At 42.1% G+C, this 25,061-nt stretch overlaps 1 protein-coding gene across 1 annotated transcript; it reads right to left on the reverse strand.

The window, feature by feature from the left end:
- Positions 1-959: 959 nt before the first annotated feature.
- arsj (arylsulfatase family, member J) lies at positions 960-24,584 on the reverse strand. Its single transcript, XM_062993537.1, has 2 exons — positions 24,292-24,584; positions 960-2,349 (listed from the first exon to the last, which is right to left on the reverse strand). Exons 1-2 carry the CDS (start codon positions 24,582-24,584, stop codon positions 960-962), a joined length of 1,683 nt encoding a protein of 560 aa, XP_062849607.1.
- Positions 24,585-25,061: the final 477 nt, after the last annotated feature.

Here is a 25,061-nt window from a genome sequence, read left to right on the forward strand (position 1 = left end):
TCTTCTAGAAGCGCATTTGTGAGTCAGACACTGATGTTGGACGAGAAGGCCTAGCTCGCAGTCTCCGCTGTCATTTATCCCCAATTTATCCCATTCTATCGGGCTGAGGTCAGGACTCTGTGCAGGCCAGTCAAGTTCTTCCAGACCAAACTAGTCCATCAGATTGCCAGACAGAAAAGCGTGATTCATCACTCCAGAGAACACGTCTCCACTGCTCTAGAGTCCAGTGGCGATGTGCTTTACACCACTGCATCCAACGCTTTGCATTGTGCTCGGTGATGCAAGGCTTGGATGCAGCTGCTCAGCCGTGGAAACCCATTCCATGAAGCTCTCTACACACTGTTCTTCAGCTAATCTGAAGGCCACATGAAGTTTGGAGGTCTGTAGCGATTGTCTGTAGCAGAAAGTTGGCGACCTCTGCGCACTATGCGCCTCAGCATCCGCTGACCCCGCTCTGTCATTTTACGTGACTACAACTTCGTGGCTGAGTTGCTGTCATTCCCAATCGCTTCCACTTTGTTATAATACCACTGACAGTTGACTTGTTGCACCTGTGGCATCCTATCACGGTACCACGCTGGAATTCACTGAGCTCCTGAGAGTGACCCATTCTTTCACTAATGTATGTAGAAGCAGTCTGCATGCCTAGGTGCTTGGTTTTATACACCTGTGGTCATGGAAGTGATTGGAACACCTGAATTCAACGATTTGGATGGGTGAATGAATACTTTAGGCAATATAGTGTATATCTGTCACTTTGCCTGCTAATGTAAACAATAGGTAAGATTAAGATTTAGAACAGCAACTACTGATTTCTGTTTACATATAAAATGATAAAATAAGAGGTAAATCTGTCTATATAAAACTATTAAAACTCTGTCAATAAAAACCAGTGAAAAGCATGTCAACAGATCAAGTCTGCCTGTCAGTCCCTGAGTTTAACAAGTCTATAAAGGTATTTAAAAAGAAACACTTTTCCTCTTAAATGTCCCTTTTCGTTTTATTTTCTTCTTACTTTTCATCCTTCCTAAATGATTGGAAAGAAAGTTATTGTGTTCCTCTTCTTCTACATTGTCATCTGAGTACCATGGTCCCCAGACCCCTCCGTTGTACTGAGGATTAGATCTATAATCCTTGGGTGGATAGCGGCATGGCACGGCTGTCTTGTTGTACTGCAACAGCCTGAGTAGCATCTTTCTCACTATGTGTGGGTAGTGCCTCGACAGGTCCACTCGTTCGAAGGGGTCGGCTGTAATGTTAAAGAGCCACACTGATTTTCCTCGATCCCAGCGAACATGCTCGTTGTGCAGGCGATTAGTAAACATCACAGTGGAAAAGGTCTGTGGTGGAACCCAGTCACTGTGGCCTGGAACACCTGTTAGCAGCTTCCAATCCCCAACACGGAGAGCTGCCTGGATGGCTGTGTTCCATATACCATAACCTGCCTTCCAGGAGCCATTCTTAGCTTTGATGTAGATGGGATCTATGTTGTGGAGAATGTCTCGACGTGGAGAAGGACGGCCTTCACTGATGGACTCCCAAACATCATAGCCATCCAGATTCTGATTCTCATCCAACGTTCCTTCGCCAAGTGTTACCAGTGTAGGGTACCAATCAGTAATATGCATAAGAGCCTTGCAAGTGCCCCTCTTTGCTAGTAAGGGACTATGAACAAAACCCACAGCTCGTATGCCTCCTTCCCAGTAGGTTCCTTTACCACCCCTTAGAGGCCAATTGCTGCCACCTGCTAAAGGCTGTCCCCCATTGTCCGAAGAATACACCATGACCATGTTGTTGTAGTAGCCGTAGCGCTTCAGTGCCAGAGTTAAATTGCGCATAGCCTCATCTAAGCAGCTGACCATGGCTGCATACTTGCGGCGATGAGGATTCGGAATGGACCTGTAGCGCTCCACATAGCGAGCTGGAACCTGCAGTGGAGAATGCACTGCCTGAAATGACAAGTACAGGAAGAGGGGCCGTTTAGGATTGTGTGAAGCTAGAATGTTTACAGCCTTTTGAGTGTACATATGGGTGGAATAGATGCCATGGTCTTGCTCCCAGGCAGCTTCCTCGCCTTCATGCAGGTCATAACCACACATACCCGGGCTGTCACATTTGTAGTGGCTGTAGTAGTCACCACTACCCAGCAGAGAGCCGAAGAAGGTGTCAAAGCCACGCTGCGTAGGCATGCAGCTACGTTTGTAGAATCCGAGATGCCACTTGCCCACCATGTGTGTGGCATATCCTGCATTCTTCAGCTTTTGCGGGAGAGTGACATTCTCCAATGGCAGACAGTTGGGTTGGGTGGGGCGGATGATGGAGTGTTGGAGCCCAGTGTGAATTTGATACCTGCAGCACAAACAAAAACATAATTTTTTATACGCAAATATGAGAATATATGAGAATAATCAAATAATATTTTATGTTAAATACACAAATACTGTTTAGTACACCTGTGAACACCTCTGGTGTGTAGTACATATATAAATGTAGTTTTCTACTTTTCAGCATGTCCAATTGTCCAATTCCTCTCTACTAATGCCCGCTCTGATTTGAGGAGAATGAAGCTAAACCCACGCCCCCTTCGACATGTGGGCAACAGCCGTATGCATTTTGTCACCCACACTAGGCAAGTGCATATATGCGAATCAGCCTTGTGTACGGAGAGATGCACTCTTTCCCCGCCTCTTTGCAGCCAGCAGAGGTCGTAGTTGCATCAGTTACGAGGTGTCCCTATCCGGCTTAATACCCCACCCCTATATATACAACAGGCCAATCCGTTGTTCATGTGGCCGCTCAGCCCAGCCAGATGGCAGAGCTGAGATTCAATACGATGTATTCGAGATCCCAGCATGTGTTTTTACCGCTGCGTCACCTGAGCGGTAGTTTTATTACATAAAGGCACCGCTTGTGAATGCAGGGTAAATTAATTGAATATTAATTAATTTATTCATTTATCGTATGTTTTACCACTGCTTTATCCTGCTCAGGGTCGTGGGGGTCTGATTCATTGGGCAAAAGTAAGGAAACACCCCAGACAGGTTGGCAGTAATAATAGGGCAAAATTAAATTATTACAAATTATTATTATTTCTATTAAATAGGGCACCAGTCCTTTGGACAGAATATCCTGTGACCTTCTATGTGACCCTGTGACACCCACTCCTGTGTACAGAGGTATTCTGAGTGGAATACCACCAACCCACCTTTTTACACTTCTTAAGACAGGGCAGATGGAGGCAATATTGAGAAATGCATCTTTATTATGAATAATATGGTGTACATACTGTATGGTGGCATGTATACTTGTAAAAATTGTTTTAAATGTCTAAGCATTATTTTGTCTTTTAGATGTTATTCCTTTTAAGCACATTCCATGTGTCTTTTCTATGGAGACATAGATGCTTATCTCCTTCTGGAATGCTAAAGACATACTTACAGTGAGATAGTCATAAAACTTAGGGCACCTGGATTAGTAAATCAAGTCTTGTAGACACATAGTTCCTACATTTGTCATCTCATGTTAGTGCATGGCCACAATTTAGTTAAGCATAAAAGTAAGATAATTAAATCATGGCCATGGCTTACAAAGACATAGAAATCAAAAAATTAAACTGTAGCCAAGCTTAGGTAGCATGTGGGGATATAAAATACATTGTGACCACGACTTAACACAAAATAATTAAATCATGGCCATGTGGAAATAAATTATTTAATTGTGGCCTCAGTTTTGTAATTCATAAAAATAAAATAATTGACACCACAGCTTAGTGACTTATGAACAAGATAGGATAAAACATTTTCCCTGTCCCAACTTTTTTGAGTGTATTGCAGGTATCAAAATCAAAATCTTCTTATGTTAGACAAAACATTCAAAGTCATATTTTTGAATATTTCTCATTAAAATAAAGGTTCAGAAGAACAAACAAATTTCAGATTATTGTTTTTACTAATTAATTCTAAAATGTTCTGACTTATCCGGGCTTTTGTAACAACATTAAACTTTTAGTTTAATTTGTATAAATTGTTTCATGTTTTCTTAGTTTCTACAATTATTGTTTTAACATGGCTTATTTATTCACTTACTAACAAGCTAGTCAGTTAAGTGATCTTTGTAGAACCTATTTTAGAACCTAAAATATTAATAATAATATAATCGACCAGGCATAACATTATGACAGGTGAAGTGAATAACACTGATTATCTCTTCATCACAGCACCTGTTAGTAGGTGGGATATATTAGGCAGCAAGTGAACATTTTATCCTCAAAGCTGATGTGTTAGAAGCAGGAAAAAGGGGCGAGCGTAAGGATTTGAGTGAGTTTGACAAGGGCCAAATTTTGATGGCTAGATGACTGGGTCAGAGCAACTCCATAACATCTTGTGGGGTGTTCCCGGTCTGCAGTGGTCAGTATCTATTAAAAGTGGTCCAAGGAAGGAACAGTGGTAAACCAGCGACAGGGTCATGGACGGCCAATGCTCAGTGATGCACGTGGGGAGCGAAGGCTGGTCCGATTCAACAGACGAGCTACTGTAGCTCAAATTGCTGAAGAAATTAATGCTGGTTCTGATAGAAAGGTGTCAGAATACACAGTCACATTAAATCACACACCAGTGTATAACACACACTGTACATTGAATCTAAATGTAATGAATAACTATATAATGAATTTACTAAAAACACAACTCGTCATCAGTCTTTGAAAATTACTACTATGGTCCCTACAGATATACAGTATCATACAGACTGATATAATAATAATGTCTACATTAGAAACTTCAACTTTGCATTATCAAAAATCAATAAACAACGCAGTTATTCAACTTGTATAAAATAGTTCATATGGTAAAATCATATTAAGAATGTAGGCTAAGCAAAAATACATTGTCAGAAAATGGCAACTTGTGTAATAACCTCTTATTTTTTTGTAAATAAAGACATAAAAAAGTCACCGACAACTTTTGGTTGTCTAAATTGGATAATTGGCATCTTAAACTTTCACTAAGCCATTCATATGATTTGTATTAATCACACATCTTGAGCTTTTTTGAGCTAACCACAATAAGTTTCCACATTTCAAAGTAAACAGATTCAGACAGCTTTACAAACAAACAGAATATGAAACAGAACACATTGCCCTTCACGGCATAAAATGTACTCAGTCAAAATCTGCCATGCATTATTCTCTACGTCATTATTTTATTGACAACAATTGCTTTTTTCTCAAAATCTAAAAAAATAAATTATTGGCACCCAGGTGGCACAGCGGGATTTTTCACAAGCACACCAGTGTTGGGATTCTGAACTCTCCGAATCTCAGCTCTGCTACCGGTCGGCTGGGCACTTCCTAGCGAGGACAGTTGGCAGTGCATGCAGCAGACGAAATTGGCCACTAAAGTCTGCTGGGTGAGAAATGACTGGACTAAAAAGGGGGTGTAGTCTTCAACGCTGTGTAAGAACACTGGTTAGTAACCTGAGACACCTGTACATAGGTGGAGGAATGTGGGGGTCGATGTGTGACTCTCAAAATTACAAAATCAAAACCTGAAATCTCTTATTCACAAAAGTATTCAGACCCTTTATTTAGTACTTTGTAGTAAACACTTCAGTCTATACAGTTCTTCATAGCAGATCCATTTAAGCTTCTTCAAATTGGATGGCGGCACGTATGAACTATCATCTTCAGATCTTTCCACAGATGTCTGATGGTGTTTAAAGCTGAGCTCTGGATGAGCCACATAAGGACATTCAGAGACTTGTCTTTAAGCCATCCCAGTGTTGTTTTGACTGTATTTTTTGGGTCACTGTCAATTATAAACATGTATTTGGCTGCATTCATCTATATCTTAGTTCTTTCTCTTCCTGCCCTTGTAGAGAAGTATCACATAGCATGATGCTGCCACCACTATGTTTCAACATAACGGTGTATTGGCCAGGTAATGTGCAGTGTGCATCAGACATGGTGCTTGCCATTCAGCCCTAAGGGTAACATTTTCATCTTATCAAACCAGAGAAATTTTTTCCTCATATTATTTTACATGCTGCTTTGTAAGCTCCAAGCAGGCTGTCATTTGCCTTTTACTTAACAGTGACTTTCATCTTGTCATCTTGTTCATCTTGTTAAGGTCTGATTTATTGAGTGCTACAGAGATGGTTGTCCATCCAACTGGTTCCCCATCTCTACTCTTTTAGAGTGACCATTGGGTTCTTTTACCTCCCTGATTAAAGCCCTTTTTGCATAATTTCTCCCCAGCTAGTCATATCCAATTACCCGATTGCATTACACTTTCACTCTACTGATGCTGATCCCCACTGCTGATTGAGGTGAGCAAGACAGTCACACGGACCCTCAGACACGTGCAGTAGCCGACTGCATCTTTTCACCTGCACGAGGTGAGGATCAGCTTTGTGTATGGAGAGCCACACTCTGATCAACGCATTATTCCTCAACTCTGTGCAGGCGGCATCAACCAGCCAGCAGAGGTCGTAATTGCATCAGTTATTAGGTCCCTATCCGGCTTCCCATCCTGTATGAACAACAAGCCAATAGTTGTTTATGTAGCCGCACAGCCCAGCCGGATGGCAGAGCTGAGTTTCAAACCGATGAGTTCGAAATGTCAGCTCTGGTGTGCTAGCGTGTCCAGTGCCTTGGAAATTTGGGGCCACAATTAGATTAGTAAACAGTTCCTTGAACTTTATGTATTGGTTTTGTACAATGTAGTGTAAATTGTGTTCCGTCCAATCAATTAAAATTGCCACCGATGGACTCTGATGGTTCTGAATACACTTACTGACCACAATTTTAGTGCCACAATTACTTTGTGTCAGAGTACTTTTGTTACTATGTTTGCAATAATTAATTAATTTTTAATTAATTATTTACAGTAATATCCACAAGTCCACAACACAAAGTGTTCAAAAGTCAATAGGTCTAAATACTGTCTAAATTATTTGAACATGTATCATTAAGTTTTTTCCATATGTCATTTTTACCTTAAAATAACTATTAAATTATTCTGGTACCTTTTTAGTGTGGGGCTTTAAAGTCTTTGCTTAAAAATATCTAAAATATGCATTGAGAAAAATAATAGGACATGTACTTTCAAAACCAAAGTAAATCATAAACATTCTTCAAACCTTGGTGTTTTGTAGAGAACCGAAAGCTTCACCTAAGTAAAGTGTAACGTGGCTTAATGTACTAAAAGTACCACACAGGAACACTCAATTTCTCTTCGTTATTACTGGTTATAAGTGCTCTGTACTGCCCAAATTCATCCCTCAGTGTTTCCACGTTACACTTTATTTTTCACGTTAGGTGTTTATACCGTCTGGGTCACTTTTACCACGTTATATCACACAGTTCATCGCTTTGAAAATATCAGCAGCAAACTGGATCAAATTTTAATCAGGTGAACTTTAAAAGATGAAAGTGGTTTAAATTCTATATAATGTTAATATAATGTCTCATGTGAAAACGTCCACTCCAAACCTCTACACTGTGACACGCCCACAGATGACGTCATGGTTCGCGCTGAAAAACCAAGTATTCTGTGGTGCCAGATTAGAACGCAAGTTCGCTGTCTTGAACCTCTTTTTTTTGGTGGAAACAAGTGAAACCGGTTTAAAATCAAGTTCAGGTCCGCTCAGGTGGCGCAGCGGTAAAAGACACGCGCTGCAACCAGAGCTGGATTTCGAAGGTGCGTCGTTTCGAATCCAGCTCTGCCTTCTCCGGTCGAGGCTGGGCGGCTATATGAACAACGATTGGCATGTTGTTCTGGAGGGGGGGGGGCGGTATTTGAGACGGGACGGGATACTCTCTCAGGACTGGGGCGGTTGCGCCCTCTGCTGGCTGGTCGGTGGCGCCTGCATGGAGACGGGAGGGGGTGCGGTGGAGTGTGTGATCCTCCGTGCACGGTGCTCTGCTGAGCTGAGCTGCTGAGACGGTCGATTGGCTGTGCACGTGTCGGAGGAGGCATGGAACGGCCTCGTCAGCCCTGACCGGGAGCAGGGACCGGCCTTAGTGAGAGGATGATTGATGGGATGAAATTGGACGCGCTAAATTATAAAAAATAAAAATAAAAATAATAATAATAAAATCAGGTTCGGGAACCGTAACGGAACTGGAACCGCGTCGGTGGAAAAGGGGTATTAGTGTTGGTGACAGGCCCAATTTTCACATACCTAACCAAACTAAAACAATGATCTGATGAGAGAGTGCACAGAGATGGGGAATAATAGAGAGCAGTGCATGACTCTCCATAAGCGATCCTGCTCTCTCTGTCTACCCATCTTGAGCAGGTGAAACGGGGGGGGTCAGGCTAGGGGTCTGCAGCAGTGGAGAAAAGCTACTACTTGTTATGAGGTGGGGAGGGAGGACCCAAGGATGCAGAGGGTTTAACTTAAAGGGTTTTATTTACAAATAATAAACATAATATACAATAAAATAAAGAAATAACAGTACCAAAAAACACTTCGGGGAATCCCGAAGGCAGCCGGTGACGCCAGACTGAAAGAAACAAGGGAAAAAACATAAAGGGGGAAAAAGGGAAAGCGCGAGGCGCGAACCCGGGTCGCTCACCTCCAGGCTGGGAGCTTAAGCACGCTGCCACAGCAACGCTGAAAGCAAAAACCGCTCCCAGCACTAAAGAGGCGAAGCGACCGGGTTCGCGAGGTGGGAAACCTCGCGCTGTTGGCCGAAGAAGGGGGGATAACACCGCCGGTAGATAAATGGCACGGCGCTCACCAGCAGTTAATGCTGGTCAGCGCCATGCCATCTACCGGGTGTGATTTACTTGCGGATTTAAAGATTAAATATAACGGCGCTGTCACCAGCCAGGGTGGCTGGGAAGTGGCCGTTTGCGATAGCGCTCCAGAGGGCGGAACGCGACGCTGTCACCAGTGGTTTACGCTGGGAGGGGGTCGCGTTCCTCTGGGCGCTCCTAATGGATCTCAAGGTGGCGGCGGCACGGCGGCGGCGGCTCGGCGGCAGCGGCCTGACGGCGACCTAAGGGCGGCGACCAGGTGGCGGCGGCGGCGGCTCGACAGCGGCGGCACTAATGGCGGCGGCTCGGCGGCGGCGGCGGCCTGGCGGCGGCCTGGCGGCGGCCTGGCGGCGGCCCAACAGCGGTGGCCCGGCGGCGGCGGCACGGCGGCGGCGGCACAGCGCGGCGGCACAACCTAGAGTTAAAAAATAAACAAACATAAAAGGGCACCGCAGTGCCCAACAAACTGAAAGAAAGAAAAACGAAAAAGGCCAACAAACACAGAAGGTGCGACGGCTACAGCTCTGCACCTTTCCCTTAAATAAGGGAAGGCACCAGGCACAGCTGTAGCTCGTTCGCCCTAACGAGCTGCCCAGGTAATTAAATGAGCAGCTCGTTTCTGCTCTGTAAGGCCTGTGGTGTCAGGGAGAGATGGCACATTCCCCTGACGCCACAGAACCTAACAGTACCCCCTCCTTAAAGAGACCTCTCCTGAGGTCTCTAGACGGCGGTCCCGTCCCCACCAGTGGCTGAAAGCCACTGGGGGAGTGCCCCCCCAAAAAAAAATTTGGGAGAGAACGGGGCCCTCTGCTGGGTCCTGGAATGGTCGCACCTTACTGTTATGAGGTGGGGAGGGAGGACCCAAGGATGCAGAGGGTTTAACTTAAAGGGTTTTATTTACAAATAATAAACATAATATACAATAAAATAAAGAAATAACAGTACCAAAAAACACTTCGGGGAATCCCGAAGGCAGCCGGTGATGCCAGACTGAAAGAAACAAGGGAAAAAACATAAAGGGGAAAAAGGGAAAGCGCGAGGCGCGAACCCGGGTCGCTCACCTCCAGGCTGGGAGCTTAAGCACGCTGCCACAGCAACGCTGAAAGCAAAAACCGCTCCCAGCACTAAAGAGGCGAAGCGACCGGGTTCGCGAGGTGGGAAACCTCGCGCTGTTGGCCGAAGAAGGGGGGATAACACCGCCGGTAGATAAATGGCACGGCGCTCACCAGCAGTTAATGCTGGTCAGCGCCATGCCATCTACCGGGTGTGATTTACTTGCGGATTTAAAGATTAAATATAACGGCGCTGTCACCAGCCAGGGTGGCTGGGAAGTGGCCGTTTGCGATAGCGCTCCAGAGGGCGGAACGCGACGCTGTCACCAGTGGTTTACGCTGGGAGGGGGTCGCGTTCCTCTGGGCGCTCCTAATGGATCTCAAGGTGGCGGCGGCACGGCGGCGGCGGCTCGGCGGCAGCGGCCTGACGGCGACCTAAGGGCGGCGACCAGGTGGCGGCGGCGGCTCGACAGCGGCGGCACTAATGGCGGCGGCTCGGCGGCGGCGGCGGCCTGGCGGCGGCCCAACAGCGGTGGCCCGGCGGCGGCGGCACAGCGCGGCGGCACAACCTAGAGTTAAAAAATAAACAAACATAAAAGGGCACCGCAGTGCCCAACAAACTGAAAGAAAGAAAAACGAAAAAGGCCAACAAACACAGAAGGTGCGACGGCTACAGCTCTGCACCTTTCCCTTAAATAAGGGAAGGCACCAGGCACAGCTGTAGCTCGTTCGCCCTAACGAGCTGCCCAGGTAATTAAATGAGCAGCTCGTTTCTGCTCTGTAAGGCCTGTGGTGTCAGGGAGAGATGGCACATTCCCCTGACGCCACAGAACCTAACACTACTGGGTGATCGGATATGACTAGATTAGGAGAAAAAGGGAAAAACAATGCACCCGATGATCAGTCTGATAACAACAAGACATAACATACATAAAGTGTATTTTGCATTATCTTCCAATACATAAATCTGATAGGCATCGTTAAACAGGATTATGGGTAGAATTTATGTTAATATGTAATTTATTTTGGTTTATTCTACATGATGCTAAAGCTGACAATAAAATGACTTCACAACTGTTACTGCTGTCTTCTGGAACACATTTTAAAGCAGGTATTGCTGCCAGTGACTTTATAAGTGTCTGCCTTCCTGAATGCCCAGACTACTAGACTCCCCTCATCACTCTCTCGATCTCTCGCCAGTCCCTTCATCTTTCCCCCTCATCCCCTCCTCCTTTTGCATGCCCAAGCAAACAGGCTGCCACTCATTGGGTGGGGAGAGGAATAAGAGCTCTGTTTGTTCTTTGAGAAGTTTGTGGCAACATGTACGTTAAAGATCAACATGCAAATATCAGCATGCGCTTACAATGTTCGACTGTCCATGTAGGTGCTAAAACTAACATGTAACACATGTATACTGTAGTGTAAGCTCCCACCACATCATTAAGTAACTAAATGCTGTTTTTTCTCTGGGCAAACATCCCTCCCCCTAAACACATATGCACATGCACACACACACACACACATATACACACACAGCTGTGCTGGCTATCATTCTGCTATTCAGGTAATTTATAGATTTCTGTCTTGAGACTTAAATTAAATGCAGAACTGTATATCTACACTGCACTGCTTGAAAGCAACTACTGTATTTCAGCAAAACATAAAAGTAAACATATTTATTAGTGTTTGTCATTGGCACTGTCATTTGATGCCATCTTTTCAACACATCATATAATGCCACCTTTTTCCACCTAAGGACAAGTTGAAATGTCCAGAAGCAACAACATCTCAAGCAAGAAGCAAAACATTTTACAACCCCAAATCAGAAAAAGTTGGGACGGCATGGAAAAAGCAAATAACAAAAAACAGAGTTTCTTACATTTACTTTGACTTTTATTTGATTGCAGACAGGATGAACCTGAGATATTTCATGTTTTGTCTGCTCAACATCATTTCATTTATTAATAAACATCCATTTCTGCATTTCAGGCCTGCAACACATTCCAAAAAAAATTGGGACAGTAAAGCATTTACCACTTTGTAATGTTGTCATTCCTTTTCACCACACTTAAAAGATGTTTTGGCACCGAGGAAACCAAGTGATTTAGTGTTTCAGCTTTTATTTTGTCCCATTCTTCCTGCAAACACGTCTTAAGATGTGCAACAGTACGGGGTCGTCGTTGTCACATTTTTCGTTTCAAAATTCTCCACACATTCTCTATTGGGGACAGGTCAGGACTGCAGGCAGGCCAGTTCAGTACCCGTACCCTCTTCTTCCACAGCCATGCCTTTGTAATGTGTGCAGCATGTGGTAAAGATGAGGTCTTGAATACAGAATATGTTGCTCTAAGATCTCAATGTAATTTTCTGCATTAATGCCGGCATCACAGAAGTGTAAATGACCTTTGCCAAGGGCACTGACACAGCCCCATACCATGACAGACCCTGGCTTTTGGACTTGTTGCTGATAACAGTCTGGATGGTCCTTTTGTCTTTGGTCCAGAGCACATGGCATCCATTTTTTCCAAAAACAGACCTGAAATGCTGCTTCATCTGACCACAATACATGTTTCCACTGTGTGATGGTCCATCCTAGATGTCTCCAAGCCCAAAGAAGTCGAAGCCGCTTCTGGACATGGTTAACATAATGCTTCTTTTTTGCACAGTAAAGTTTTAAGTGGCATTTGTGCATGTAACTCTGTATTGTAGTGCTTGACAAAGGTTTGCCAAAGTAATCCCTCACCCATGTGGTTATATCAGCTATTGTTGAGTGGCGGTTCTTGATGCAGTGCCGTCTGAGGGATCGTAGATCACTGGCGTTCAGCTTAAGCTTACACCCTTGGTCTTTATGCACTGAAATTCCTCCTAATTAATTGAATCGTTTAATGATATTATGTACAGTAGAGGGAGAAATATGCAAATCCCATTCAATCTTTTTTGAGGTACATTGTTTCTCTTGCATTTGTTGACAAACTGGAGATCCTCTTTGCTCATCAAAGACTCAGCCTTTCCTGGATGCTGCTTTTGTACCAAACCATGATTACAATCACCTGTTGACCTCACCTGTTTAAAATTGCATAATTTTTTGTTTTTACCTCATTACTAGCCCTAAATTGCCCCCATCCCAACTTTTTTTTGGAATGTGTTGCAGGCCTGAAATGCAGGAATGGATGTTTATTACTATATGAAATGAAGTTGAGCAGATAAAACATGAAATATCTTAGGTTCAAACTGTCTGCAATCAAATAAAAGTCAAAGTAAATGTGAGGAACGCTGCATTTTTATTTTATTTGCATTTTCCATACCGTCCCAACTTTTTTCTGATTTGGGGTTGTACATTTACGCTGTAAAATCATCTCTCCTTAGTTGCAACACTTAATACAGAATTCCAAACTGCTTTTGGAAGCAACATTAGCATGAATACTGTTTATCTGAAGCTTCTTGGATTTCACAAAGATCATTTGCAATTTTCAGCCTTAACGTTTTAAAAGCCTTCTGAAAAGTCTGGATGCAATTAGAGTTGCTTATTAGCTATTCCATAGACACACCTGGTTAGATTACTACTTGGCTCTAAACAGTCCAAAATAGGACATATTTAAGCACTTATTTGAAACAGATGAAATGGTCAATGGCTGAGATTCAGAGTTGCTTCTTCGACCCAGAAGTGCATAGGTGAAAAAGGGTTCCGCTAAGGGCATGCAGCCCTTAGCGGAACCCTTTTTCACCTATGCACTTTGCACAGGTGCCTCTCTATCTGCCAATCAGGGTCCTTACACTGCGTTTGAAGACCCCACCCACATAGTCCGGTCATCACGCCCTAGCAGAACCGTGTCTGCTGCAGGCAGCGCCAATTACGCCAACCCGTGGCAACTCCGAGTTTCGAACCGAGGAGTTCAGAATCTCGGCGCTGGTGTGCTAGCGGAATATCCTGCTGCGCCACCTGGGCACAACCTTTTGCTTTTTAAATTTGAACAAATTTGTTTTCTTTAACTTATTTATAACAATTTGCCATCCTCTCAACAGCTTTTGTTGAGTCTGTTCAGTGTTCTTTACCTATTCTTAAATGTTATTGGATGTTAGGGTTATTTTAATTGGGCAATAAAATTAACCATTAAAAAACCCAAAGAGTCTTATCCTTCAGCATTGCCATATTGGCCGGCAGAGGGGGCACAGAGGCACAGATAATTGATGTATCAGGCTCTTTTGATTGACAATCACCTGTGCCTCGTTTACATTAATTCACTTCAGGTGGAGTTTTTTCTTTATATAATCAGCTCCTTTGTTGGCACACTTGCTTATTTCTGAAGCCATAATACTGGGCTGCTTGGTCCAGTGTGGTCTTCCGCTGAGCGTGCGATGCTAGCATTTTTAGCTTTTTGGGAACTCGCTTAGATGTTGCAGCATTTTTGTCCTTACGATGGAACCGTCCTGGAAACTAGATTGCTGTAATGTTGGCATGATATCACTTTTCTGGACCAAACCTCACTCACAAATGCATGTTATGCACGGAGAGTGCAAGTTGGTGGAGTAGGGTTTTTGCCCATGCATGGCCAAACTGGCAGGTTTCTGAAATTTGGCTTGTAACAGATTGGCCAGAGCAGCCTGTTATGTTGTGACATCCTGTTCTCAGTTCTGTGCTATCCCTGTTCTATCCACTTTCTCTGTTGTGGACGGCAGATGTTTTTGTTTTTTGTTTGCTACTTTGTTTCTATTAATTTGGCCACCTCTTTAATTTGTGATTATCCCCATTCCATTCCATTCTTGCAGATGTGTGGATTTCTCACGATTTAATAGCAAACTGTGTCCAGTCCTGTTATAGAATGTGAAAAATATGATATGAAATAGTAGTAGTGAAGAATAGAAAAATTATTCAAATTAATCCCAACTCCAAAACTGATCGCATTTACTGTGTGAAGGCTCAAAGCTAGACACATGGATGCTGAATTACAATCAAGCTTTGGAAGTATGTATGAAGCTAGCATATGGCTATGTTTATAGAAATTATACACTAAAACAAGTATTACTATGAATTTACTTGATTAAAATGTGCACACCTTTTGTACATAAATTATATATGTTACTTTAATACAACTTTGTCTTTTAGTTTACTTACTTTTTAGAAAAACAATTCTGTTGTTGTATAAATGTTATTCATGTGGAAATGGCATATTTAAATAAAGTCAATTCAATGTAATACTTGTTACCTGCATACTATAATTAACCATCCGCCACTAGCCGCCATTGTTAGCCTATAACACATTTATACTGTCTGATGTTTGGGTGAATAGCAAACACAAATGTTTTTTAATTCATACTTTCTGTGTTGACTCAACATTTTGGCTGGTTAAGGTTATTTCCCCAGAAATAGAGTGTGTATTGTTGAACTGATTTCTCCGTAACAGAGCTGTTTGTGTAAAGGAAAACATAAAGCAAGCCTTTCAATTGCTATTGTAGTTCATTTTGCGTTTGAAGATATTCTGCCCGGTATTAACATAAAAATCCAATAAACACTATGTTGTCGCTCTTGAAAGGCTTGGGCTTTGCTTTAGCCATGTATTGTTTATGTACATACTTTACGAAACTTTGTTTTAGCTACTTATGATGTTTTATTTGCACTGGTTTGACCTTTTTAAATTTCAGTACTAAAACTAATTTAAACAGGTCTTCAGATTTTATAATGCTCACTGCATAAGAAAATTGTATTTCTTTACTAGAGGTGCAGTGATTATCAGTTCATATGAGCCAAACTACAAAGCTTTTTTAAATGATGAGGCCAACTTTGAAAAGTAGATCGTGATGACCTGTTGTCTGACATAGTAGATCTTAAGCCATGAAAGTATGGGCACCCCTGGTCTAGATTAATCCAAAATTACCAAAAAGAGATCTGTCACAAATAAAAAACTGGCCAAAGTCAAGCAAACTTTACACCAAATGCTCTGAATTTTACAAAGTTATAATTCTGCAATCTCCTCAGTCATAGGTAGAACTTTATGATCTCTGACCTTTAACTCTTGAAAGTAAGAGTAGATGCAAATAAGCTAAAACAAAATGAATAACCAAATGGTGTATTACTGAAGTGTAAGATACCTACAAATTTTTTGTTAAAAAGAGATTTGGCGCCACCGGTCGGCTGGGCACCGTCTGGCGGGCATAATTGGCAGTGCCTGCAGCAGATTTGCAGGGTGGGGGCCATACTATTTGTGGGTGGGTGGGTCTTCATACACTGTAAGGACCCTGATTGGCGGAAGAGACACCTGTGCAGAATGCAGCGGCGAGAAGAGGAGGGCTGTGCACGTGTCGGAAGAGGCGTGTACAGCGACGTGCTCTCCTCGGATGCAATCTGGTATCTCTCAGCAGCGGAAGACAAAATTGAGTGTGATAAATCGGAAAGAAAATGCATAAAAAAAGTGATTTGGTAAAAAGACAGTAAAATAACCATTTTTGCAATTGTGTACTTAATAGCACATATAACAGTTTTAACAGACAAACCCCATACCCCATACTACTAGCATTTGAATTAAAATCTTTGTTATTAGACTTTGAGAATCTTAAAATTGTCTCTTTGCACAATAGTTCAATAAAAGCAAAAATTCTAACTTTATTTTCTTAACATAGATTTACTTCTGCTGACAGTGAGCTGTCCAAAATATCTTACCTTGAAAGTAATAACCAGGTAGGTTAACAGATGTCTAGTGCTTTTAATACCTAGTGTCTCCATCCAGATGGTCCTGCCCTTATAAATGAGTGGGTTCATGTGGACTCTGTAGTTAATACATACATACTTCTGTACAGCAGACACCTGCAGATGCCACAAGCTGTAAGTAGAACCTTAACACCTCCCCCAAAAAAGTACAAATTCTGCAACTTTTTTCCACATCTGACAGTTAAACCGCTATTTAATGCACACATATGAGATTTCACTTGAACATGATGCCATAGAAACAGTCAAAACATGACATGTATAGAACAGCGCTAAGTCCGAATCTGACTGTATTGATTTATCCAGCTTCCATTCTTTCTGACTAGAATGTACACGATAGCAACGATATGCATTCTATTCACCTCCAGCAACGGAGCTATCTTTATTAAAACAAGTGGGCAGTATAGCTTACCATGTGTTCTGTAGTCTTTTAATAAGATAAAAGTTGTTCCACATTTTGTTACTTGGAAACTGACCTACCAATGAGTTCTTTCAGTCTCCCCGGGAGGTCTAGTGGACGGCTTTAGTAAACTGATTTAACCATAATAAGTTTAAAATGTAAAATGCACAGTTAATTAGAAGTTATTAATTTTTAATTCAATAAAATACTATAAATGTATAAAAGTGTAAAGTATATATACACTGATCAGCCATAACATTAAAACCACCTCCTTGTTTCTACACTCTCTGTCCATTTTATCAGCTCCACTTACCATATAGAAGCACTTTGTAGTTCTACAATTACTGACTGTATTACTGACTGTTTCTCTGCATGCTTTGTTAGCCCCCTTTCATGCTGTTCTTCAATGGTCAGGACCCCCACAGGACCACTACAGAGTAGGTATTATTTAGGTGGTGGATCATTCTCAGCACTGCAGTGACGCTGACATGGTGGTGGTGTGTTAGTGTGTGTTGTGCTGGTATGAGTGGATCAGACACAGCAATGCTGCTGGAGTTTTTAAACACTTCACTGTCACTGCTGGACTGAGAATAGTCCACCAATCAAAAATATCCAGCCAACAGCGGCCCGTGGGCTGCATCCTGTGACCACTGATGAAGGTCTAGAAGATGACCAACTCAAACAGAAGCAATAGATGATCGATCGTCTCTGACTTTACATCTACAAGGTGGACCAACTAGGTAGGAGTGTCTGATAGAGTGGACAGTGAGTGGACACGGTATTTAAAAACTGCAGCAGAGCTGCTGTGTCTGATCCACTCATACCAGCACAACACACACTAACACACCACCACCATATCAGTGTCACTGCAGTGCTGAGAATCATCCACCACCTAAACACTGTGGGGGTCCTGACCATTGAAGAACATGGTGAAAGCAGGCTAAAAAAGTATGTAGAGAAATAAATGGACTACAGTCAGTAATTGTAGAACTACAAAGTGCTTCTATATGGTAAGTGGAGCTGATAAAATGGACAGTGAATGTAGAAACAAGGAGGTGGTTTTAATGGTATAGCTGATAAGTGTATATACTATAAAAAATTATAGATCTCAGTTTTATAGTAAATGGGCACAGAGAAAATGACTACTAAGCTTTGCATGATTTAAGTGGCCTATTATTTATTCATTACATATTGAGTAACTGCTGTAGCCTGGTTAGGATCACAGTGGATCTGGAGCCCATCCAAGGAACGTAGGATATAACACCCCGGGATCATAAACTTAAATCATTTTGGAGTAGTCAATCCCTCTGTAGAAAGGTTGACTGCTTGCATAGCCTGCATAAATAAAAGCCTGACTCAGACTTGTGTATTTCATTAAGCTTTGAGTATTAGCCAATACCACTACTAATCCAATACTGTTGTTCTCATAGTATACCAGCTGACTATTTGCCACCCAGTATGCAAACATAAAAAGTGTGATGTTTTAGATTAAGCAAAAGTAATGAACCAATGTAGTGAATTACCAGACTTATACAACCCCTGGCAAAAATTATGGAATCACCACTCTTGGAAGATGTTCTTTCAATTGTTTAATTTTGTAGAAAAAAAATAAATCACAGACATGCCACAAAACTATCATTTCTCAAACTGTCAACCCTCTGGCATTAAGAAACAATAAAAAAAGAAACAAATATAATAGTTGTGGTCAGTCACAATTGCTTTTTTTTGGATCAAGTAGAGGAAAAAAATATGGAATCACTCAAATCTGAGGAAAAAATTATGGAATCATTAGAAAACACTGCACCATTATTACTTTGTTGCACCACCTCTGGCTTTTATAATGGTTTAAACTCTCTGAGGCATGGAGTTAACTAATGACAGTATTCTTCATCAATCTGCCTTCAACTGTCTCTTATTGCTGTTGCCAGATCAGCTTTGCAGGTTGGAACCTTGTCATTGACCATTTTCTTCAATTTCCACCAGAGATTTTCAAATGGATTGAGATCCGGACTATTTGCAGGCCATGCCATTGACATTATATGTTTTCTTGAAGGAAAGTTTTCACGTCCTTTGCCCTATGGCAAGATGCATTATCATCTTGAAAAATGAAGTCATCATCACCAAACATCCTTTCAACTGATGGAATAAGAAAAGCGTCCAAAATTTCAATGTGGACTTTGGCATTTATTGAAGACCATCTCCCCTGTGCCTTTACCCGACATGCAGGCCCATATCATCAACAACTGTGGAAATTAACATGTTTTCTTTAGGCAGTTATCTTCATAAATTTCATTGGACAGACACCAAACAAAAGTTCCAGCATCATCACCTTGCCCAATGCAGATTCGCGATTCATCACTGAAGATCACTTTTATCCAGTCACCCACAGTCCCCGATTGCTTTTCTTTAGCCTACTTTAACCTTGTTCTTTTCTTTTTAGGTGTTAATGATGGCTTTTGTTTGGCTTTTCTGTATGTAAATCCCATTTCTTTTAGGTGATTTCTTACAGTTCAGTCACAGACATTGACTCCACTTTCCGGCCACTTGTTTCTCATTTGTTTTGTTGTGCATTTTCTGTTTTCAAGACATATTGCTTTAAGTTTTCTATCTTGATGCTTTGATGTCTTACTTGGTCTACCAGTGCTTCCCTTTTACAACCTTCCCATTTTGTTTGTACTTGGTCCAGATTTTAAACACAGCTTACTGGGAACAACCAACATCTTTTGCGACATTCCACAATGATTGATCTTCTTGAAGGAGTTTTATAATCCTCTCATTTGTTTCAACTGACATATCTTGTGTTGGAACCATGATTCATGACCATCTGCTTTGTGCAACAGCTCTCCGAGGTGTGAGCACTCTTTTTAAACTGAAGAATAATTAGCAAATCTAATCTGCTGCAGATGTTTTGTTTTTAAACTGCAAATTACAGAGTGATTCCATAATTTTTTCCTCAGATTTGAGTGATTCCATATTTTTTTCCTCTACTTGATCTAAAAAAAGCAATTGTGACTGACCACAACTATTATATTTGTTTCTTTTTTTTATTGTTTCTTAATGCCAGAAGGTTGACATTTTGAAAAATGATAGTTTTGTGGCATGTCTGTGATTTATTTTTTTTCTACAAAATTAAACAATTGACAGAACATCTTCCAAGAGTGGTGATTCCATAATTTTTGCCAGGGGTTGTATAGAGCCATGAGTACTTTACAGCAGGATGGGGTGGGGGGGCAATATTCATATATGCTCAAAATGCAATGGGCTGCTTAAATGTTCACATGTTTATTTCTTTTGATTGTGTTGGAGCGACACTCAAAAGCTAAGAAAAAAATCGAATGAGATTATTCCACACAGAACAGAAATGGACTGATCAAAATTGTACCTCCTTGGTCGTAGAGTGAAGATAAAATTAAAGATTACAAAAGATTATCTGTATGATGGATAATCATTCCAAACCAATTAAAGCTGATCTACAGGCACAGTGTACAACAGTGCCAGCTTGCATTATCTGTCATTATTTGAATGCAATGGGACAAAAGGACCCCAACGCTAGACTGGAGTTTGCCATAACTTACCTAATGCCTAGTTCACACTACTTGATTTTTGCCCTGAATTTTGCTTGCCGACAGGTCGCCGTCAAATGTGACAGCTCTATGGCTCGAAAATCAGCTCTCGATCGCTATGTGTGAACTGTTCAACAACTCAATCCGAGCGGCTCACTGATCGCTCATAGACTCAAGAAAAATATCTAGCATGTTAAATATCTGAACATGTCGGCGACTCAAATCATGTAGTGTGGAAAGTGTTGCAATCAGATTGTAATTGTTATGAACGCAAGATACAGAAGGAGTTGTAAATGTGTTGGGGCAGGGGCATAATCAGAATACATCGGCACACACACAAGCTTTACAGTATTTGTGACTCATCGTCCACGCCAAACCATAATACCAACGTTGGATTGCAAAAAAATATTTATTTGACTTCCAACTCTCTCTGCAGAACAGACATCCCTGCTGGTCACATAGCCAAACCAACTCCTTCACCCAGATTCACTTCATTTTTTTTCCTACCTGCTTTTACGTTACACATCAGTGCACAAATAACTTTTATTGCCCGCTACTTCTAGATGACGTGCATTGTTGGTAATGATATCATTAAACCTCTACAGGTAGTTTGGGAGACCAGATAGGCTCGCCTGAGATTCCTCCCGGTGATAGATGGTGTAGTGTGAGACCCCCTATCGCAGATCAGTCATGCAGTGTGAAAACCACAACGACTTTAAAGACTCCCGATTACAAGAGATCAACTGCGCAGTGTGAACTGTACAGCGATCTGAACAACTTGAATATTGTGTAGTGTGAACTTGGCATAAGAAAGCAACAATCATTCTAGGAGAACGTCCTGTGGACGGATAAGACTAGATTTAAGCTTTTTGGAAAGGCACATCATTGTACTGTTTAGAGTCAATGAAACGAGGCATTTAATGAAAATAACACGTCTCCTACAGTCAAACGTGGTGGAGGTTCATATTTTGGGGTTGCTTTGCTGCTTCCGGCACTGGATGTCTTGACAATGTGTATGGCATTATGAAATCTAAAGACTACCAAAGACTTTTGAAGTGCAATGCGTTAGAAGCATCAGTATGCTGGGTCTCCATCAGAGGTCATGGGTCTTTCAACAGGACAATGACCCAAAGAATCCTTCAAAAAGCACCCAGTAATGAATTAAGACAAAGTTCTAAAGAGTTCTAAAAAGTGGCCAGCAATGAGTCCTTATCTAAGCCCATCTATGGTATACATCTATGGTAGATGATGAGATAAGCAATTAGTCCTTATCTAAATCCCATCTATGGTAGACATCTATGGTAGAGATCCCTACACAGCAGTTGGAAGAAGGTGTCCTTTAAATCGGAAAGACCTGAAGCAGTTGGCAAAAGAAGAATAGTCCAGAATTTCCATTTATTTTGTCCAGTCTATTTCTGGAGTTCTGTGTAAAGATAATTTTCCACTGCCAAAGAAAATAACTTAAGAAATAAACTCATTGCAGAAATAAAAGCATGTGCAATTGCAACAACATGACTGTATAGCCACACGAGCTAGGGAGTACTTCAGAAAACCATTATCACAACATAGGACTAAAAGACAGTGGTAATGTGCTGTTAACAGATGAGTCCATGTTTCAGCTTGTTTTTAGGAAAACAGATGAGACTTTGGTGCCAAAGGTCAAAAGAACCATCCAGACTATTATCAGTGAACGGTGCAAAAGTTGATATCTGTGTACCGTGGCCGAGCTGCTGATTGAATTCGGCAGTGAGTAACTTATGAGTCACGTCTATCTGCTTTGCCATTTTTGGCCGACAGAGGGGGCATGGAGGCACTGATGATTAATATGTCAGTGAGTGTTGTCAGAGCCTTGTGAGTGTTCAGGCTCCAGGTGGGAGTTTTTCTATATATCAATGGCACTTATTTCTTTCTGGGAACTCATCTGGAGTTACAGCATTTTGGACTTTGCAACAGAACCACCCTTAGAGAGCAGAATGCCCCAGAAGTGACATGATGTCCAATTCTTGGATTGGACCCTGCTGATAAATTCATGTTATGCATGGGCTGTGCCAGGTGATTTTATTGGGTTCTGAGGTTTTGCTGACTTTTTTTTCAAGAACTGGGTGTCCCAGATAACCAGAGTAGCCTGTCCTATTGTGACAACCTGACATTTTTGGCATTTAGCAGATGCTTTTATCCAAAGTGACTTACAGTACTGTGACAGTATACTGTCTAAGCAATTGAGGGTTAAGTGTCTCGAGGGTCCAACAGTGGGACCTGGAAGTGGTGGGTCTTGAACCAGCAACCTTACTAGTCTAGTACCTTACCTTCCTTATTTTGACCACCTTCTTTATGTGTGATTATCACCTTTTTGATAGTGGCTTTTAGGAACAATATTGTTCTACCTTGGTTAAATATCATGCACTTGAATAGATTTTTCATTCTTGCAGGTGCGGGGCTTCACCTTGCACTTCACTCACAAGGCACAACCTACACTCCTTATAATCTGTCATGGTATGGGGTGCATCAGTGCCCACAGCATGTGAGACAGTAAATTTAGTATCTACAACAGCTTGGCTTCGTAGACACAAAGTGAGTGTGCATGTCTGTGTCTTATTGAAAATGTTTGGTGCATCATAAAGAAGACAATCAGACAACGAGAACAGCGGACTGTTCAGTAGTTGACGTTTTGTATCACGCAAACATGGAAAAAAAATTCCACCAGCAGAAATACAGCAATTAGTATCCTAAGTTCCTAAATTATTAAAAAGTGTAATTAAGAAAATAGGAAAAGTGATGCAACAGTGATTAACATGCCTCAAATGTCCCAACTTTATTGGGTGTGTTGCAGGCATCAAATTTAAAATGTGTTTACATTTTAAGTTGGTCAGTGAAAACATTAAAAATAGATTCATTTGTCCGACATAAATAAAGGTCCAATAGATTTCACAGTATTTTCTGGAAACAGGGTTGGGGGTTTGCTGGAGCCTATCCCAGCTTTTCGCAAGGCACACAGTAACACCCTGGATGGCTCGCCAGTCCATTGCAGGGCAGACACACATACACACACACACACACACACACACACACACACATACATACATATATACACACACCCATTCACCTATAGGGCAATTCAGTGTCTCCAATTAACCTGACTGCATGTTTTTGGACTGTGGGAGGAAACCGGAGCTCCCGACGGAAAGCCACGCAGACACGGGGAGAACATCCATGCAGACACGGGGACACACGGGCAAACTCCGCACAGAAAGGACCCGGACCGCCCCGCCTGGGGATCGAACCCAGGACCTTCTTGCTGTGAGGCGACAAGTACAAAATCAGATTTGTGCAGCGTTTAATTCATTAAGCATTTAGTGTGGGCAGGTGTAGCCTAGTGGTTAAGGTACTGGTCCAGTAATCAGAAGGTTGCCGGTTCAAGCCTCACCACTGCCCGGTTGCCAACTGTTGGGCCCTTGAGCAAGGCCCTTAACCTGCAATTGCTTAGATTGTATACTGTCACAGTACTGTAAGTCGCTTCGGATAAAATGAAATATAATGTAAATGTAAAATGTGTTAGTGCAAAATGTACTGGTTCACTAGTGCATTTAGTTTAAAATCCCTGATTCAAAACACCATTTAGTGGATTTGCGCATTTAATGCGAATGTTCGTGCATTATTGCAAATTCAAGCATTAGTATAAAACACAGAGACTGTTGTAGGTGGCTACACTAAAACAGTTTGCACTTAAGTGCAGGTGCATAGTGAAGTACTGCTATTAATACACAGACTGGTTGGTGTCCCAGTGTACAGAATGAAGTGTACTGAATGAACTCACCTGCCGGTCATGAGCTGACTGCGGGACGGGCTGCACAGCGGCTGCACATAATAATTCTCTAGTCGAACTCCGTTTTTTGCGAGCCAGTCCAGTGTAGGAGTCTTGATCTCGGACCCGTGATAGCCCACGTCCCTGAAGCCCTGATCGTCCACCATGATGAAGATGATGTGCGGCTGAGAGCCGGGTTTGTCTATTTCGTTGGAAGTGGTGCGGAAGTTTTTCGTCCATCTCCCGTAAGCGGAGGCTGCGGCGGTACAGAGGCAGAAGCCGGCCAGCACTCCGAGCAGGAACATGGCCGCGTCTTCAACGCTCCTCTGCGCTCAAACCGTCCGCTTCCACTGCGCGGTTACGAGTGGTTCATCCAGCTCTACATGCTGCTGCTTCTTTCATTCATACACAGCGACCATTGAAACGTCATGACGTTCTCTCTCTCTCTCTCTCTCTCTCCCGCTGTGAGAGAGAGAGCAGTGTGCGCGAGCGGGTGGAGCAGAAGCACTTGGCAATTAGGTTCACTCACTTATTCTCCATGACCGTTTTTGGGTCAAAGTTTGCAGTTAAAATGAATATATTTTTTAATTGTGGTAAAAATATCATAAATTATCTGTAAAAGTGTCTCAAGTTACTCATTCTATTCTCCCAGCAAACACTATTACTGATTCTGTCATTTATTGTTGAATGAATGTAGGTCAAAAGTTGACACTTTTACTGTCAACAAATAGGGTCTGTTCGAAAACCTAGTGAGCTGCCTTGCTGTCTACTGCCTACATAGG

Source organism: Trichomycterus rosablanca, chromosome 4 (genome assembly GCF_030014385.1).
Source record: "Trichomycterus rosablanca isolate fTriRos1 chromosome 4, fTriRos1.hap1, whole genome shotgun sequence".
Lineage (NCBI taxonomy): Eukaryota > Metazoa > Chordata > Actinopteri > Siluriformes > Trichomycteridae > Trichomycterus > Trichomycterus rosablanca.

Coding starts and splice junctions, on each gene's coding strand:
- arsj (XM_062993537.1), bottom strand. CDS start 24,584: ATGTTCCTGCTCGGAGTGCTGGCCGGCTTCTGCCTCTGTACCGCCGCA. Junction 2,350..24,291: donor AGTCAGCTCATGACCGGCAG/GTGAGTTCATTC, acceptor TTTGTGCTGCAG/GTATCAAATTCACACTGGGC.